Source organism: Humulus lupulus, chromosome 2, assembly GCF_963169125.1.
Source record: "Humulus lupulus chromosome 2, drHumLupu1.1, whole genome shotgun sequence".
Lineage (NCBI taxonomy): Eukaryota > Viridiplantae > Streptophyta > Magnoliopsida > Rosales > Cannabaceae > Humulus > Humulus lupulus.
Window position 1 is genome coordinate 251,365,981 of NC_084794.1, and position 19,601 is coordinate 251,385,581.

Sequence of the window (19,601 nt, forward strand, 5' to 3'; positions counted from 1 at the left end):
AGAAAAACCTCAGGAAGCTGATGGCGTAGGTATCACCTTGAATGATGATATCGACCCAAGGATAGGCAAAGATAGATCCGAGCTCCAGGCCATCGAAGAGCTCGAAGAGGTGAACATCGATCCTAGAGACCCTTCGAGGGTGGTTAGGCTCGGGAAAAACCTTTGTAATGAGAGAAAGGCGGAGCTGCTGAAATTTCTACAAGAAAATCTAGACGTGTTCGCCTGGTCTCATGAAGACATGATAGGGATCAGCCCAAGCGTCATCATGCATACCCTTAACTTGGACAAAAACATGCATGTGAAGTCCCAGAAACAGAGGCGCCTGGGCACAACCCGAGCTGAGGCCCTAGAAGAAGAAGTAGCTCGACTTTTAAAATGCGTGTTTATTCGTGAAGTGAAATACCCGATCTGGGTCGCCAATCCTGTTTTGGTCCCGAAGCCCAACGGGAAGTGGCGGATCTGCATCGACTTCTCTGATCTGAATAAAGCATGCCCCAAAGATTGCTTCTCCTTGCCGAGAATTGACCAATTGGTGGATGCCACTACGGGGCACGAGCTCATGTCCTTCATGGATGCATACTCGGGCTATAACCAGATCGCCATGAACCCTGCGGACCAGGAGCATACTAGCTTCATGACCCCAACCAACGTTTATTGTTACAAGGTCATGCCCTTCGGGCTGAAGAATGTGGGAGCTACATATCAGAGATTGGTCAACAGAATGTTCGCTAATCAGATCAGGATAAACATGGAAGTATATGTTGACGACATGTTGGTCAAGTCAAAAACAGTCGATAACCATGTTCCCGACCTGAAAGAATGTTTTGAGATCTTAAGGAAATATGGTATGAGGCTGAATCCCCAAAAATATACCTTCGGGGTTGCGTCAGGAAAATTTCAGGGTTTCATAGTCAACACCCGAGGAATAGAGGCGAACCCCGATAAAATTAGATCGCTGCTCGAAATGCCATCACCCTGGTCGCGAAAGGATGTCCAAAGTCTTGCGGGAAGGGTGGCAGCCCTTAATCGGCTCATTTCCAAATCAACCGACAAGTGTTTGCCATTCTATAACTTGCTCTGGGGAAATAAAAAGTTCTAGTGGACCGATGAGTGCGAGCGTGCTTTCCTCGACCTAAAATCACATTTAGCTGAGCCACCCGTGTTGTCTAAACCAACAGTAGGAGAGCCTCTTTTTCTTTACCTAGCTGTCACGGAAGATGCGGCTAGCGCCGTGCTGGTCCGGGAAGAGGACCGGTCTCAGAAGCCGGTTTATTACATTAGCAAAAGGCTCCTTGGAGCCGAATCTCGATATCCGTTGATGGAAAAAATGGCATTCTGCCTCATCACGACCTCCAAAAAGCTCAGGCCGTATTTCCAGTCCCATTCAATCTATGTCATAATCGATCAACCTTTAAGGCAGGTATTGCAGAAACCTGAGGCATCGGGATGTCTTTTGAAATGGGCCATCGAGCTCAGCCAATTCGAGATACTATACGTACCACGAACTACAATCAAAAGCCAAGCTCTGGCTGATTTCGTGGCAGAGTACATTGGATTCCAAGAGGAACCGATGGAAGAACCGGTGCAAGCCTTGTGGAAATTCTTTGTGGACGGCTCATCTAATGAGAACGGGTCCGGAGCTGGTATCATTTTGATATCCCCAGAGGGACACCATTTCCACTCCGCGCTACGATTCGAATTCGAAGAGTCCAATAACGAGGCCAAATACGAAGCTTTGTTGGCTGGGCTAAGGGCGGCCCGGGAGCTGAAGGCCAGGGCCATCCAGTGCTATAACGATTCCCAGCTCGTGGTTAACCAAGTATCAGGGGAATACCAGGCACGGGGAACCAAGATGGCAGCCTACCTGGCCAAGGTAAAGAAGGAGTTGTCCGCATTTAAATACAGCGTAGTCAAACAGATCCCTCGGGAGCAGAATGCCAATGCCGATGCCTTAGCAAAGCTCGCCACCTCCAGGGAAGTCGAAACCTTGGGTTTAATACCGGTGGAATTCTTGGAAAGGCCGAGTGTAGATGAGACTGCGAGAGAGGTCGAGATGATCGACGCCAGGCCAACCTAGATGACTCCCATAATCGAATACCTTACAACAGGAAAAATTACCTGAAGAGCGAAGTGACACGAGGAGAATACTTTATCAGGCCCCAAGGTATACAATCGTAGATGGGACATTGTACCGGCGTGGCCTTTCTTTGCCTCTTCTGCGAAGTGTTCTGCCAGAAGAGGCCAAGGCTATTCTGCAGGAGGTACATGAAGGCTTTTGTGGGGACCACGCTGGGGGGCAAAGCCTGGCCTTGAAGATATTGAGGCAAGGATATTATTGGCCCACTCTATCAAAGGACTCGATTTCTTACGTCCAAAAGTGTGACAAGTGCCAGCGGTTCGCCACGATCGCCCGGGCTCTGCCAGTCGAGCTGAAGATGATCTCGTCCCCGTGGCCGTTTGCGGTCTGGGGAATTGACTTAGTTGGTGCCTTACCCACAGGAAAAGGAGGAGTTCGCTATGCAGACGTGGCTATTGACTAACTCACAAAATGGGCATAAGCGGAGCCCCTGGCGACAATAACATCAAAAAGAGTCCTCGATTTTGTGGTTAAGAATATTGTTTGCCGATTCTGGCTGCCGAAGAAGATCTTGTCAGATAACGGAACCCATTTCGATAGCGACCTCTTCACCGAATTCTGTGAGAAGCACGACATAATTAAAAGCTTCTCCTCCGTGGCCTACCCCGAAGCTAATGGGCAGGTCGAGGCTGTGAACAAGACGCTCAAGGTGAGCCTTAAGAAGAGGCTGGACGAGGCTAAGGGAGTTTGGCCTGAACAGCTCCCCCAAGTGCTATGGGCGTACCGATCCTCGCACCGAACTTCGACGAGGCACACTCCTTTCTCCCTGAATTTTGGAAGCGAGGTCGTCCTTTCTGTCGAAATAAAGATAGCCTCACATAGACTCCGGGTGTTTGACCAAGACCAGAATGACAAATTGCTCAGCGCGTCCCTCGACCTAATTGACGAAAAACGAGAAGCTTCGCAGCTCCAGTTTGCACATTAACAACAAAAGATCACTCGTTATTTCAACTCAAGGGTCAAGAGACGCATCTTTAACTTAGGCGACCTAGTGCTCCAGAGACTCTTCTTAGCCGGTAAGGATCCCAAGGACGGAGTTTTGGGACCAAACTGGGAAGGACCCTATCAAATAATAGAGGTTGTGAAGGAAGGAACCTTTAAGCTTGCTCGGCTTAATGGGGAAACAGTCCCACGGACATGGAACGCTGTGCACCTAAAGAAATATTATCAATAGTCGTGCTTTTGTAAGGCTTAATTATAAAAGCCACCTTGTTTTATTAAAAAATGAGAAGTACATTCTTTATATCGTTGTATGTTTCCGTGTGCGTGTAGGCTTAAAAGGGCGTGCTCAAAGTAACCAAGAAAGATCTCTTTCTGTTTACTTGGGGGGCATATATCCTGGACACGACCAGGTCCTAAAACTTAGAAGTTGGTTAAATTGATTAATCAATGTTTTTCCTAAAAGGCACGAGGTATCAATAAAACTAACGCGAACTAAGTTTTTAAATTAAATATCCTGGACACAACCATGTCCTAAAACTTAGAAGTTGGTTAAATTGATTAATCAGTGTTTTTCCTAAAAGGCATGAGTTATCAATAAAACTAACGCGAACTAAGTTTCTAAATTAAATATCCTGGACACAACTAGGTCCTAAAACTTAGAAGTTGGTTAAATTGATTAATCAAGTGTTTTTCCTAAAAGGCACGAGGTATTAATAAAACTAACGCGAACTAAGTTTTTTAAATTAAATATCCTGGACACAACCAGGTCCTAAAACATAGAAGTTGGTTAAATTGATCAATCAATGTTTTTCCTAAAAGGCACGAGGTATCAATAAAACTAACACGAACTAAGTTTTTAAATTAAATATCCTAGACACGACCAGGTCCTAAAACTTAGAAGTTGGCTAAAATTGACTGGCAGTGCTTTGCAGTCTCAAAGAAAAAGTCAATAAACTAACACGAACTAAGTTTTTACCAAACACATCATATTAAAAAGAAAAATAAATGATGAAATAACTAAAATCATAAAATTGTCTCAAGGAGAAAAACCTCGTAATAAATAATTACAAAAGATAAAAATGAAATAGAAAAATCCTAAGCCCCCCCCCCCCCAGGTCGCTCCGAGGACGTCACCTCCTCGACATCCTGCTCGCCGGCAACAGAGGTCTCCCTGGTCTCAGTTGCCGCTGGCAGCTCCAACTGTAGCCGAGCCTTGAACTTCTCCAGGTAGTGTCCCCATGCATCAGGGGCCATGAATGAGAAGTTGTCGTCCTGGTTGAAGGCCCAGCAATGGTACAGCATACTCTCCATGGAGAATGCCGACGCTTCCTTTTCCTCCCGGGCGGTCGCCTCGGCTTCCAACAGCTTTTCCTTGGCCCCCTCAAGCTCGACCTAGAAAGCTGCCGAAGTAGCTCTCGCCTCCTGCTCACCTGCATGGGCAGCGGTGAAGGTAGCTTTCGCTTCCTGCTCGCTTGCCTGAGCTGCGGCAAGGGCAGCTTTCGCTTCCTGCTCGGCTGCTTGGGCAATAATGAGGGCAGACTTCGCTTCCCGCTCACTCGCTTGGGCCACCGCCAAGGTAGCCCTGACAGTCTGCTCGTTCTGATCCGATGCGGCAAGAGCAGCTTGGGCCGTGGTCAGCTCGGCCTTAATCTCCTCATTCCTGGACCTAGCCCGAGAGATGTTGCGGTGGAGGGCCAAGACCGCCTGCAAAAAGCAAAGGAACAGTTAGACGCATTCCCGAAAAGTAAGATGTAAAAAGTGGTTGGAATAAATACTTACCGTGAGGTTCATCCCAAGAGAAGATTCCATCACATTCTCAGAGCTCCTCTCCTCGATTGCCCTCAGATCGGTGGGCTTGGCCTTGTAGAAATGCTCCACCGAGTAGTTCGCCGTCTCGTAGATGGTCCCCCGGAAAGTGTCTAGAATCAGCTCCAGATCCTGAGGGTTGACGGGGATTCGGACTGTGGTAGCAGGCACCACCAGAGTTGGGGGACCAACCGGTGCTACTGGCTCCCAAGCAGGAGGAGGAGGGCAAGGAAATGTCGCGGTAGGTCCGGCAGCAGGTACAGCTCTTGGGCCCGATCTTTTCCCCTTAGTCGGGGATTGAGAGGTGGTTGCAGCCGGGGGCGGCAATTTCTTAGAAGGCTGAAGCCTCTTGACAAGGGGACCCTCGATTGCCTTCCCTCTTGGGAATATCGAATGGATGTCAGGTCCTACCCTCTCTGCCATCTTCTCGCGTGAAAAGAAGGATGAAAAATACGTTAAGGATGTTAAGAAAATATAAATTTGCCTCAATGGAAATTGATAATAATATTACAACTCTATGCAATATATTACAAATAATAATGATTGATTTAAAAAAGAGTTACAACTCTATAACTAAAAATTACAAATGAAAGGAGAAGGAGATGTAAGATGATAGAAATAGAAAATACAACTCTATTACAAAAGATACAAATAAACTATAAGTGTTTGAACAAAAGGAAATAAAAAGATTACAACTCTTAAACAAAAGGTACAAGTAAATAGAATAAGAAGAAATAGTAGAAAAGCAAATGGAAGAAAATAAGAACAAGAATAAAAACAATAAACTCTCACTCACACAACCAAAGTGAAGAGTGTTGGGGATCACCAACTTGAACAAGGTTTGAAACCTTTGTCCAAAAGCTTATTTCCCCCTAACTCAAGCACTAAGGGATCTCTCACAGATATTGGAAAAGCTTTCTGGAATTATCAAGCCTCAAGGTGTTTCTAGCCAAGTGCTCTAATGGATAGAAATGTTGTGTCTTACAAGTGAGCTATAGGCTCCTATTTATAGAGTTTAGAGACACCCTTTGAATTTCAAATTCCATCAACCCCCATGGCTGTTACCAATGTTTAATTGGATTAATATGGAATTAAAAATGAGATTTGGGAGTTATTTGGGTTTTTGAGCCGTTCAACAAAGATTGAAAAAAACTGAAAAATTGGTCAGTTTTTGGCCTGTGGCCGCAGCCAGAGACATTAGTGGTCACAGCCACTAGTCTCTGTCCCACAGGCCGCAGCCACCGACCAATTTCAGCACAAAAATGTGTTGTTTTTCCAAACGGTTCCAAACCCTCCCAAATGATTTTGTAACTCCCAAAACACATTATTGGGGTTAAAATCATATCTCTAACAACCATATCACATATGGCTTTATGAAATTCATCTCAATATTGTGTAACAACAAATTTACACAATAAAGGGTAATATTTGGAAGTTACAAATTTATAACACCAAATATGTTACATTATTTGGATATATCTCATATATCTAAATATTGTAACTCTCTATTATATGTTACAATATGTGACACTCTTTGTCACATTTATTTAATCTAAAACATTATATTATAATACAATATATTATTACATTATATTATAAAATAATATAACAAAGGATACATGCACATTCCTCAAAAGAAAATTATTAACAATAACACAGTAAAAAAAATTTCCTACCCTCCGAGCTAGAGGAAGAGTCTACTTCCACGACCTCCGACCTCGGAGCTACTACAGGGGAAAGAGAATCTAAAACAACCACTTCTTGGATTGTGGGAGGTGCCGGCTCAAGCTCTACCTTGGGGCTAGATTCCTCCACGTATTGCCTAAGTCTAGGGGCAACTGTACCCTCTAGGAGGGAGGTCCATGACCTAAGGTTGGTCTCGTACTCCTCAAAGAAGGCCGACCTAAAGGACAACGTATTGTCTACTACTACGGTACCCCTAGGACGACCCACGTCATTACGCAGTACTAACTGGTCTATGCATTGGAGTGGGGTTACATTGAGGTCTGGGTCGTTTCAGTGGCGGTGCACGAGCTGGTGTGGGTTAAACCTAACTATCCTAAGGTCCGTGGCTGCCCTATCTAGATCCCAAAAGAGATAGGGGTTACCTTGGCCGGAGGGGTCGACTGCCGCCCCTGATTGAGTTCAGTCCAAGTTTGGATCCCGGGTAGCCTCCAGAGCTCTCCTCTTCCGCACAAGGGGCACCTCAGGCTCATCTTCCTGCTCGTCGCCATCGCCAACCGCGACCTCGACCTCAGGAATGGTCTCCATCACATGGGCTGCTGGTTGATTTGCCCGCGTCCTCCTCAAGCCCAGAGTCTAGCCTGCAGAAATCAGCTTACACGCCAACATTGTCTCATCAGACACGAGCTGGCGGTAGTCCTTCTCACTCGATGGAAGCCCCGCCAAGGTGTCATATTGACCCCCGAGGGTCATTGATTTGGCCGTCCTCGCAAAGATGGCTGCACGACGTTGTTCCAGTCAATATACACGCAAAAAAAAAAAGAAACAGGAAAGAAAAAAGTTTTTTTTTAATCGCGGGCTGAGAATGGAAAGCTTACGAGGACGGTTGAAGTAGTGGTACTCACGGTTGCGAAACCTCGTCGACATGAAGAACTAGTCCTTGAATTCGTTGGGGTGGCTGGGCAGCTCGATGACTGCAGGAGAGTTTGGGAAACGAGTCAAGTAGTAGAACCCGTCGCCTCATCCCCGTTGATCCGGGCTGGCTTTGAGGCAGAAGAAATAAAGGATGTCCGCTGGAGTAGGGACCTCCCACTCGTGCTTCAGGAAGAGGTACCTCAGCCCCGCCAGCAGACGATAGGAGTTAGGGGGCCAGCTTCACGTAATTCAGGAAATCCGTGAAGTACTGGTCCAGAGGTAGGAAGGCCCCGACCTTTAGGTGTTCGTCGCTCCAGGCCGCAAACTCCTCATCAAGAGGCACGCAACTCCTCTCACCCTCGAGGGGAGGTCGGGCTACAAGAGCGACAATCCCAACTTTGATGTTATGGGACAACAGAATCTTGTTGACCCTCCCTTGGGTCGAAATCTTCGAGACTATCTTCTCCGCCTCGAAGAAAGCGTCAGGTCCCACCTCGACCTCCTCCTCCACCGTTGGACCGAATTGGGGGATGGGAGACTCCACTTCAATCTCTTTCCCCTTGCTGGACTAATGGGACGATGAGCCAGTCATGCTTTTCTTGGGCATGTTCTTCCTAGGTCCCATCTGGTCACCTAACGAACAAAAACGAGGAAAAGCTTAAATAGGCGACCTAAAAAGAGAAAAGGGAAAATATCACAAGAATAAATGATTTTCATACACGGGCTAAGGTAGTCTCAGCCCCTGGTGTGTGAAGTCGCGCATTGCTATGGTCACGCGCCCACGTTTCCAACGGATCCCCAATTTCTCAGGATTTGTGTGTCAGAAGGGTCAGGTTAGTGCTTGCCTTGGAGGGAAAGTGATGAAAGGAAAATCGCCTAGGAAGCGTGACCCCTAAGCTACCCGGTTTTGCACCCCAAAAACCTCTCACCTTCCGTATTCTGAAAAAGCATTTCCTAAAGTTACCGAGAAAATTACCCATAAATTACCTAGTCATGAACGTCGCATTCCTAGACATGTTTTTAAATAATCAATATGCCTAGGATCAAAACCTATGCGCCAAAACCAGCCAAAAAAAACCTATAGGGCGCGACTAAGAAAGAGGTTTGCCTAACAGAGAAACGGAAAAATCAAAACATGCAGCAGGCAGAGAACTTACAGTGTATTTTCCGAGCGAAAGTCACAGAAAGCGTAGGAATCAGAGTTCTGGTGGAATCCTTAAAGCTGGACTAATGAAGAAACTCTTGTGGCGAGAACGTGGGGATTTCTGGGATGATGACTGGAAGAAGAAGAAGAAGAGCTTCTAAAACTAAGAAGAGAGAAAATGAGGAAAAAGTTTCAAATGAAGGGTGGCTGATACGAAAGCTTGCCAACCTTATATATACGTAAGAGGCATAAAGAAAAGAGGACCGTCCGATCAGATTAATGCGAGATACGAGGGTCATAACTCGAGAGGTTAAACGACGGCAGAAAGCTGGCTAGGCCATTTAATGCAATTCTCAGAAACTGAACAGTCGCCAACCACGGCGTTCCACGTGTCCGGTACCCACGCAGTGGGCAGGTTACGAAAAGTCGAAAGGGAAGCTTAAAAGCCCCCACTGTGAAAGTCACAGATGACATCATGGGTCACGAGCAGGGGCTTGGGGGGAAAATGTACGCCCTAAGTACCCGCACACTTTGGCGAGCTAGAGAAGGGCCTAATTCGATCTCCCACGTGTCAACTGTCCACTCGGAGCTATTTATTATGGGCCTCTATCTAGCCAGCCCGAGCTGGTTAGAGATTTAGCTGCTACTTGGAGCCATCGTGTCAGCAATATGAGTGTCACGAGCTGGCACCGCATTAAGCTTGTGATGCGGCATAGATCTGACACCTGAATCCTTGTAAAGTCAACCACGCAATATAAACGTGCGTATATCAGACATCATGTGTCTGTTCTATTCCTGATTTCTCGGATGCGTAGTATAAACGTGCGTGTTCGGACATCCCGCATCTTATTTAGGTCATGCGGCCCATTACCCATCCTTACCTATTAATTAGACCTCACTTCATTGTAAGGTTTAGGAATTAATCATCAGTGTCACAGAGATGACGTGAAGGATAAAGAGATCACGGGAGGACCCCATTGCCAACCCAGATATCATCTTCCTATAAATACCAAGACCCTGGGTAGTGCAAGGGGTTGGGATATTTTTGTAAAGAAGCACTTTGTAAGAAATAGCCAAGAGATATCAATAATATCGACTGGTGGACTAGAGGGATTTTAACCTTCGAACCACCTAAAAAGGAGTGACCATCTTTCTATTGCTATTAGTTTCCCAAGTCTAGATTACAATTCTTTTCATATTATGGTTTACCAATTTGCACTAATCCGTCCTACTTATTCGTATAATTATCTGTTGGCGAAAAACCGCGCCAATAAAGTCATTCCTTCAATTTCTCTAACCTTTGTATCTTTTCAGTCGCATGGTATCACCAAGTAACTGAACCGATCTTCAAATTTATTCACAGTCTTCCAAAGTATCCTTAGAATTACCTAGACTAGAGTGGGCAATTCTCAACACATGAGATAGACACGGAGAAAAGAAGAGAAGAGAATATTGAGGCTTAGAAAATGACTTTTGTTGTAGAGAGAGTCTAAAACCCTAAAGCATCAAAACTAGATATTCTTATCATCTTTTCTCAACTCTCACTTAGCATTCATTTTAAAGGCTCAATTAGGTCATTTATTTAATTAAAAAAACCAATAAAATAATATCAGCTATTAGGTCGAAATTCTCACAGGCTTTAGGCCCGTGAAATTTCTCATTAAATTATAAGCATGTTGGACTTAAAATCAATGCATGTATTATTTTCTATTGATTAATTAATTAAATAATTATTTAAATCTTTTATCAAATTAATTATTTATAATTTGAACTTTTATTTAAACTTATTTATTAATTTAGACATCAATTTGTCTTAATTAATAAATCTTCCCTAAAATCTCTTTTTTTCTCTAAATTACATAACTCTGTGAAATTATCTAAAATTCACCTGGTCAACTTTGATAATTCTAATTGATAATTAAATCAATTAATTGAGACTATCTGGATGATTTTATCAAAGGTACAGTGGGGACCATGGGCCTATAAAATCAAGCTCCAATAAGATCATAAATTTAACAAATAAATTTACTAACTTATTAATTCCTCGTAACTCCACTAAAGACTCATAATTGCACTCTTGAAGTCATAGAATGCTCTATAACCAATATAGATACGTTATTAATTATCCATTGTTACAATCATAATTATCACTCAATCCTCTATAGACGGTCTACAATGAGATGGGACTAAAATATAGTTTTACCCCTCATTGTATTTTTATCATTAAAACACTTAATTCCTTGTAAATGATATTTCAGTAAACTAATATTAATTACTAAAATGAGATCTCTATCATTTAGCATCTCGAATCAAACTAAAAGGAAACCATCGTTTTACTTCTTCATCAGAAGCTATAGATGTTCATATCTATTATTATCACTCCCACTCAATTATACTATCGAGTTCCCAATATGTAAATATGGGCTAGTCCGTAGGGTAAGCTGGTAACAAAAAAGTCAAAGAACTTAAGTAATACAATCAGTTAGAATACTAACTACTCATAATTGAGATTGAATTGACATATGGTCAACTATATGATATGACTAGAATAGATAAAAACGGCATGTTTACTTATCTTATCTATTGTCATGTTTACTTATCTTATCTATTGTCAATATCGGTCCAGTCCGATGTAATAAATACATTTGATCTTATCTACTTTACTAATGTTCTGGAAAGAACATAACACTACAATGTGTAAGTAGATCATATCGTAAATTGGCAAGTCAGTGTAAATCATGTGCACTGACTAATCTTAGGACTAACTTATGTTTGAACATATAGACATATTTATATTCCACTATGATTACGTCACTAAAAATATGATTAGCTATATGTTCGGGATTTAATACAAGTTTATATCAAATAAGTAATCATGAAAATAAAACATGTGAATAAAGTGATTGACCAAGTAAAAAATGATTTCTATTCTTTTATTGATAATAAAATGAGATTACAAAAAACTTTGGTTTTAATTAAGGCTCAAAACCCCAACATTCCCATCTTCCCATTGGTTGAGGTGATAACGCTGGCCACGATATGGAGCAAGAAATCCCTTGCTATTAGTATATCCAGCATCTACAAGGTAATAATTACCTAAAAAAAATTAAGGTCAATATTAGGTTGTCTCCTAAATGAGTTACTTATTTAAAAAAAAAAAAAAAAACTATAATCTAGTAACACCAAACATACCGTTTGGAACACGCAAGCCATTATTTCTATGTATGTGTAACGACCTCATTTCTTAACATACATATATATAGTGTAAAAAACAAAGTTTTACCTAAATATAACAATACTGAAATTCTGAATTTACAAAAACTTTATTAAATAATACATAAACTAATGTTCATAACTTCAAACCGTACAATACTCACAACTAAATAAAAACTTTATCTTACATACAAATCTTAATACTTTTATAAATAATTTCCGTGGTGTTACTACACCTTAACGTAGAAATGAAGATGTATCCAACCGATAAATTGAAAAGCTTTATGTAAATTACAACGTTCATGAAATACTTTTAAAGCTTTAAGTAAATTATAAAGTTCACAAAATAATTTTAATGAAATATAATTATAAAATCAAGTTTCTCGTTTATTTATAAAATAGCATAGCAGAACTCCACTCCCTTCAGGTCAGCCCCATATGTACAGTCATGTTGGCTCCACGTATACTCATCAATAATTTATATTTGGGGCCTCTTACCTACAATACAAAACATTATCTGATGAGCTAAGGCTCAGTAAGTAGAATAACTACCTCATATGCATTAAAATAAACGTGCAACATGTTATGTATTTTCTTTCTTTCACTTTCCTTTCTTTTGGGCCCTAGAGGATGCTGCTGCCGGCATTACATAGGGAATCACATTCCCACCTGAACATAAACATGATAATAGGGAATTTCTCCCTCATAAACATTCATTATATAGGGACGTACATCTCCCTCCTTACATTTTTGGGACGTAGGTCTCCCAAGCAGCACCTCTACTTTAACGCTTTCAATAACTTGTTTATGAACATTAAGCGTGCTTATGCATAAGAAATATAACATTCTTAAAAATAACTTATGCATAACAACATGTCAGAATAACATATAAAGCATATAAATGCACATAAGACACATAAAAGACTTGTATTGTAGACGAGGATTCTACTTACCTTGCGTCTTGATAAAACAACCGAAATTGTTAGCTTCCTGATAAAAACACAAACTATTAACTTACATAAAATCTACATGATGTAATTTTTGTTTATAGTTGTTGTTATTCTATTTTTCTTTTCTTCTTATTTTATTGTTTATTTTATGTCCAGGCATATGGTCATACTATAATTGTCCATGGCAAGATCCCGGTCTAAAAGTCATGGTCATGGTCATGGTCATGGTCATACGGAAATGTCCAGGTCATAGTATCAGTCCATAATAATAGGGAATAAGGTCATATAATAAAAGTCCAAAGTGTGACCATAGCCTATATAAGTTTAGTATTATAAAGATACATAAAAAAATAGTTTATATTTCAATTTTGGCATTTGTAAAATATGACGACATGGTAAAATAATCCATATATAAATTTTAGCATTTTAATGGCATAGTAAAGTAATCTATATAAATTTTGGCATTATAATGGCATAGTAAAATAATCTATATATAACTTTTGGCATTATAACGACATAGTAAAATAATCTATATATAACTTTTGTTATTATAACGGCATAGTAAAATAATCTATATATAACTTTTGGCATTATAACGGCATAGTAAATTAATCTATATATAAATTTTGGCATTATAACGGCATAGTAAATTAATCTATATATAAATTTTGGCATTATAACGGCATAGTAAAATAATCTATACATATATAATAACTAAATAACTGAAATAAAAGGCTCGGGAAAGAGCTTACCTAAAAGGTTTTCGTAGGCTAGCGTTTCGGACAGAACTTCGCCTAGATCTTCAAGGTTTAGAACTTTAGAAGGGTGTTAAGAAGATTTTTGGGTAGAGTAAGAGAAAGAAAATGAGGATTTTGTGATTTCAAGATGAGTTTTGGAAGGGTTATTTATAGGATAATTTTGGGTTACTATGCTAATAAAATATTTAAAATATAAAGCATAGTGGAATAATAAAATATTTAAAATATAAATATGGTGGTTTGTTAAAGTCATCATTATATCACTACTGCATCATCATGTGGGAACCATGGGGTGGACCCCGCTGTGGGACCCTTGTGGACCCCACTGTGGGACCCACTATGAATAGTACCCGGTGAATAGTAAAAAAAATGAAAATTTCTCAATCTTCTTATATAACTTAGTTTAACATTTTTTACTCACAAACTTTTCTGAAAATGTTTCTCTAACACCCATAAATTAATTATTCCCACCTGTTGGTTACTTCAACAACTTAGAATTGTTAAAATCTCATAATAGAAAACAACTATATCCCCAACGGTCATGATCACTATTCACCAACGGTCATAAACGGCTAGTTTTTGTCCTATAAATACTTGTTCTTTCAACCATTTACTTGCAAACTTCTTCATCTCTTACCCCTTCTAGATAAAATTCATCATCTAAACATGAATTTCTCTTTACTTTTCATAACTTTAGTGATTGTTTGCTTGTATTTAGCATCATTCTATGGGTATTATACTAATGAAATGCCCATGAATGTTATAGTTGCATATAAATTAGTTATTCTTCCACTTTACTTAATAGCTCTAGCATTCGGTTAGCATTGTAATGCACTCAAAAGTATGAATAAAAATATCTTCTCTTATTTTCATAATTGTTGTAATGTATTTGTAAAAAGAAATGGGAGTTACAGTATGGCATCACGCAAAACTCTACCATCAGCCGCAGAGCCTTCCCATCCAGGTAACACATATATGAATTGCATATCTTGGGAGCATACACCTAAGACATTTGTAGCTATTTCACATTTTTGAGTACGATATTTTGGTTTATAATCCATTGGTACTTTTACTCTAATATGAGGCCCATCTAGTGCCCCTAAGCAATTCTGCCACATAATAAATGAACTTGTTTTATTAGTAATTCAAACAAATAAAAATTTCTAATCATTTTTAACTCAAGTAAAATACAATATACCTTGAACCATTTCCACCTCTCGTCTGTTGAATTTTCAAGAGCTAGTTCAAGCCTTTTGATTTGTTTTGAGTGATTAATATTCTGCTAATTGTATTATTCAAGTCTTTTGATTTGTTCGTTACCAGCTTACCCTACGGACTAGCTCATACTTACATATTGGAGATTTGGTAGTATAATTGAGTGAGAGTATTTATCATAGATATGAAATCTATAGCTTCAGTTTAAGAAGTGAAACGATGATTTCCTTATAGCTTGGTTCAAGTGTTAAATGATAGAGTACTCATTTCTATAATTAAATTTACGGAAATATCATTTACAAGAAACTTTGTGGGAGTTAAGGATAAAATACCAATGAGGGGTAAAACGATAATTTTTACCCATCTCATTAGTAGATCATCTATAGATGATTGAATGATGGTTATGGTTATAACAATGGATAACATATTTACATTTGGGGTAAAGGGTTCTATGAATTCAAGAGTGCAATTCTGAGTCTATAGTGGAGTCACAAGGAATTAATAAGGTAGTGAGATTATTTGTTATAAATAAACACACGGTAACTTATTGAAGCTTGAGTTTATGGATCCATGGTCCCCATGTCATCTCTTATAAAGATGAACTTAGTAGTCTTGAATAATTAATTTAATTAGTAATTATAAAAATATCATATTGACTAGGTCAATGAAAATTAATAATGTTAAATTATTTATTGATATTTTGTGAGAAAAGAAATAGAAGAAAATTTGAAGTTTTTATTGCAAAGTCTTAAAAAGAGAGTATTATAGCCAATTGAGATAATTTTGTTAATATTGATAAATTTGTATTAATAATAAAAAAATGAATTAAATAAAAGTCAAAATTATAATTGGTTAATTTTGACAAGTATTTAATTAATTATAATTATTAAATAATTAAAATAAAATGGGTAACTAAAACCTATTTTATGTCCTAGCCAATTGCCTATATATGCTAGTGTTATAGAATGCATTAGGTTAGGATGAATTTGACAAGGTAAAAATTCACTACTAATATTCTATACTTAGCCGCCCACTCTCTTTTAGCTTTTTCTTTAGAATTTCTCTTCTCATGTGTTGAGACTTGCTCACACAAACACTAGGTTGTCTTAGAGAAAGACTTTGGAAGATTGTGATCTTGTTTCAAAGCGGTTTGGATTCCTTGCAATACCTAGCATTCAACAAGGACAAAATGTTAGAGAATCCAAAGGGTGTAGTCATTGTTCTGCTACGCATCTTGTAAGTACTCTAATGATTTTATTATTGTATTTACGTATCTCTGTAATATTCACATGCTTGTATGATTTTATGCTTTCTACTATGTATATTATTTTTAATATATATTTATTTTCAATATTCACAGTCATTGTTCTGCTACGCATCTTGTAAGTACTCTAATGATTTTATTATTGTATTTACGTATCTCTGTAATATTCACATGCTTGTATGATTTTATGCTTTCTACTATGTATATTATTTTTAATATATATTTATAAGAAGCATACATATATACTTATATAAATAAGATCCTACAATATCACCCAAAACCCACATATTACACAATAGATCAAGATATATTACAATAAACACATAGATCTAACCATTGATACTGAGATAAACTTACCCACTTGTGATTCCAGGTTCGCGATAGGCGATTGAGCCAGAAATGTCGAGGTTCTACCTCAAGGATTCGATCACAAGGGAAGAAGACCCAAATTCATAAGGGAAAGAGCTGAGTGACGAGGATGACCATGGTGTATGGAGTGGGCTAAGTGAGGAGGACGACCATGGTTCCACTAGAACACAGAGAAAGAGAAATAAGAAAATGAACAAGCGACTGGAACACAAAGCAAATGTTGAATAAAGAAGAAAAAAAAAGGGCAATTAGGGCCACTTTGGTTGTATTAGAATTCCATTGGAAAGCTTTTCCTAACTTGCTATTTCCAACCAAACAAAAGAATGGGGCCATCATCATCCCATTTTTTTCCTATCTTTACCAAACGGGCCCTTAATTGCTATATTTTATAATTTATGACTAATTTGCTAAATCACGTATATTTGAGGGGTGTCTTGCTAAAACCCTTTTACAATTAAGTTTTTCCCAAGAGCAGTCGTAAAAGTTTTCTCTAAGACACCAAACCCTGATTTTCCATTACTCATCTTCTTCCTCCTCTTCCAGTTTCAGGACTTTCTCAATATTATTTTTATCTTGAAAAGGAGTGAGAAGCAGATTATGTCGGGGCTGGCTTGCAACTCTTGCAACAAAGAATTCAACGACGATTCTGAGCAAAAGTTCCATTACAAGTCTGAATGGCACCGCTACAATCTCAAGCGCAAGGTTCGTGTTTCAAAAAATTTCCTAAACCATACCCTTTACCTATTTGGATCAAATTTCGATTTATAAGTTTTAAATTAAACCCTTAGTATTGCTTTCTTGTTATTGGGTTTTCGTTAATAGTTATTTATTTCTATATATTTATATTAAGCATGCCCTTTTCCTATTGGAACCGAAGATGGTGGTGATTCTTGGCTAACAAGCCGTCATAATAATAATTTATGTTTCTTTTTATACCTTTGGGTTCGTTTCACATCCAAACATAGGTTGGAGGGATTAATTTTTACCGTATATCATTTTGTATTTTTGAGCTTTTTTTAGCTGAAGATTTTGTTGTGATGGAGTTGAATGTTTGGGTGCCGGATTTGTTTGTCCAGCAGCTAAGCTCATCTGATTTCATAATTTTTGTTTTAGCAGAGTATGGATATTATGTTAAACTAAACTGGCTTCTCGCTTCTCGTGCCATTTAATTGTCCTGACTAGATAAGCACGAGTTATTCGAATTTGTTGTGAGGTTCTTCGATTGTTTTTCAGTGTGGTGTCCTTAGTGAACCTCATAGTTAAGTACATCTGTTTTGGGCCTGAATATTTTATAACTAGTTATTCTTTGGGCTAAACCTATATCAGATAGCTGGGGTCCCTGGGGTTACAGAAGTATTATTTATGGCTAGACAAGCTGCTCTTGCTCAGGAGAAAAACAAGTTAAGCGAAACCCCGATGCTCTACAGCTGTGGTCTCTGTGGCAAAGGGTATAGAAGTTCCAAGGGTCATGCTCAGCATCTTAAGTCACGAAATCACATCCTGAAGGCTTCTCAAGGGGTCAATAATCAAGATGAGGACATGGCAATCATCAAGCCGCTGCCACGTCGTGTTGTGAATAAGGCTCCTCTGCAAAGGGATGCTCCTAACGATGAAAGTGAAGAAAGTGAAGAGAGTGAAGATGAGTGGGAGGAGGTTGATCCTGAAGAAGAATTGATTGGTGAAGCTACAAAGTCTTTGACTGGCTTGAACGTTGATGAGCATGCTTCTGATGATGACATGGACGACAAGGATGATGTTGAAGAGTTTGATCAGTTGGATCCATCTTGTTGCTTTATGTGTGATTTAGAGCATGATAACATAGAGAGCTGCATGGTTCACATGCACAAGCATCATGGATTTTTCAATCCTGATGTTGAGTACTTGAAGGATCCTCAAGGCTTTCTTACTTATCTTGGCCTTATGGTCAGAAGGGATTTCATGTGTTTGTACTGTAATGATAGATGCCACCCCTTTAGCAGCTTGGAAGCAGTTCGGAAGCATATGGTTGCAAAAAGCCATTGCAAAGTACACTATGGTGATGGTGGCGATGATGAGGAAGTAGAGCTAGAAGAGTTCTATGATTACAGCAGCAGGTTTTTCTCCTTTCTCCTTTCTCCTTTCTCATAACTCTGGTTCTGCTTTTGTATCTGTGGAACCGTATGTTTATGTGATTTTTGTAATGTATCTAATCAGGATTCTCTTTTATCTTTTGATACAGCTATGTGGATGAGTATGGTAAGCAGCTGGTTGCGTCAGGTGATACCAACGCTGTGGAACTTGCTGGGCCCGAGCTCCTTATAACAAGGAGATCTATCGATGGAGTTTCAACCAAAACACTTGGTTCCCGGGAATTCTTGCGCTATTACCGCCAGAAACCACGCCCATCACCCATGCATGACAAGGCCATATCAGCTGCTCTGGCCTCAAGGTTTGCTTCTTTTTTCTTCTATAGTCATCTGTACCTCAGCGATAATAATAGCAGACAACTAAAAGAAGACTTCTTGAATTTTGAGTTTCAGGTACAAGAGCATGGGACTGGCGACTGTGCAGTCAAGAGAACGTATGGTGAGGATGAAAGTGATGAAGGAAATGAATAGATCAGGAGTGGAGGCCATGCGAAGTAAGATGGGAATGAAGAGTAATGTCATTAGGAATTTGCCTAAGAATGTCACATATTAATTCATCATTGTACGCAGTCCTTTGGTTAATTGACATTTTGTGGAGATTATAACTTGTTTGTGGACATCATTTATGAAAAAAATAAGTTTTCCCCAAAAAGGTCATAGGTATGTTTTGTCTTGCAATTTGCCCGTCTTTGATGGGTTCACTTCAGCAAAAATAAAAATAAATTATTCATACTAAAGTTATCTATTCTGTCTACCTATTATACCTTATTTTCATAACTATTATAAATGTTTATTACATATAAATGTTTTGTTACTAATAAATAGTATTGGTATTATTGCTACTACTACTTTATCATTACTATCTTTAGTCACTTTTACTATCATCCATTCTAAAATATTTTTTACATAAGAAAATAGGTTTTAAACGTAGGGAAGCCTCATTTGATTAGAGACTTTCAATTCTTTGTTTTTCTCCAATTCACTTATTCTTGTTGGTTATGTACATAGAGAGTAATTGATGAAAATGAATTTTTTTTTTTTAAGTTATTTTGCACTCAAGTCTTGTTTTGATAATTTTT

General features: G+C 39.2%; 1 protein-coding gene across 1 annotated transcript; it reads left to right on the forward strand.

The window, feature by feature from the left end:
* The first annotated feature begins 16,861 nt into the window (after positions 1-16,861).
* LOC133819191 (cytoplasmic 60S subunit biogenesis factor REI1 homolog 1-like) lies at positions 16,862-19,263 on the forward strand. The gene is made up of 4 exons (XM_062252375.1): positions 16,862-17,098; positions 17,723-18,489; positions 18,615-18,824; positions 18,916-19,263. The coding sequence occupies exons 1-4, from the start codon at positions 16,994-16,996 to the stop codon at positions 19,073-19,075; spliced, it is 1,242 nt and encodes a 413-aa protein (XP_062108359.1). The 5' UTR covers positions 16,862-16,993; the 3' UTR covers positions 19,076-19,263.
* The last annotated feature ends 338 nt before the right edge of the window (positions 19,264-19,601 follow it).

Bases quoted from the DNA above. Each gene is read 5' to 3' on its own strand.
- LOC133819191 (XM_062252375.1), top strand. From the start codon at position 16,994: ATGTCGGGGCTGGCTTGCAACTCTTGCAACAAAGAATTCAACGACGAT. The intron at 17,099-17,722 runs GTTCGTGTTTCA...AACCTATATCAG, and splicing joins GCTACAATCTCAAGCGCAAG to ATAGCTGGGGTCCCTGGGGT. The intron at 18,825-18,915 runs GTTTGCTTCTTT...TTTGAGTTTCAG, and splicing joins TCAGCTGCTCTGGCCTCAAG to GTACAAGAGCATGGGACTGG.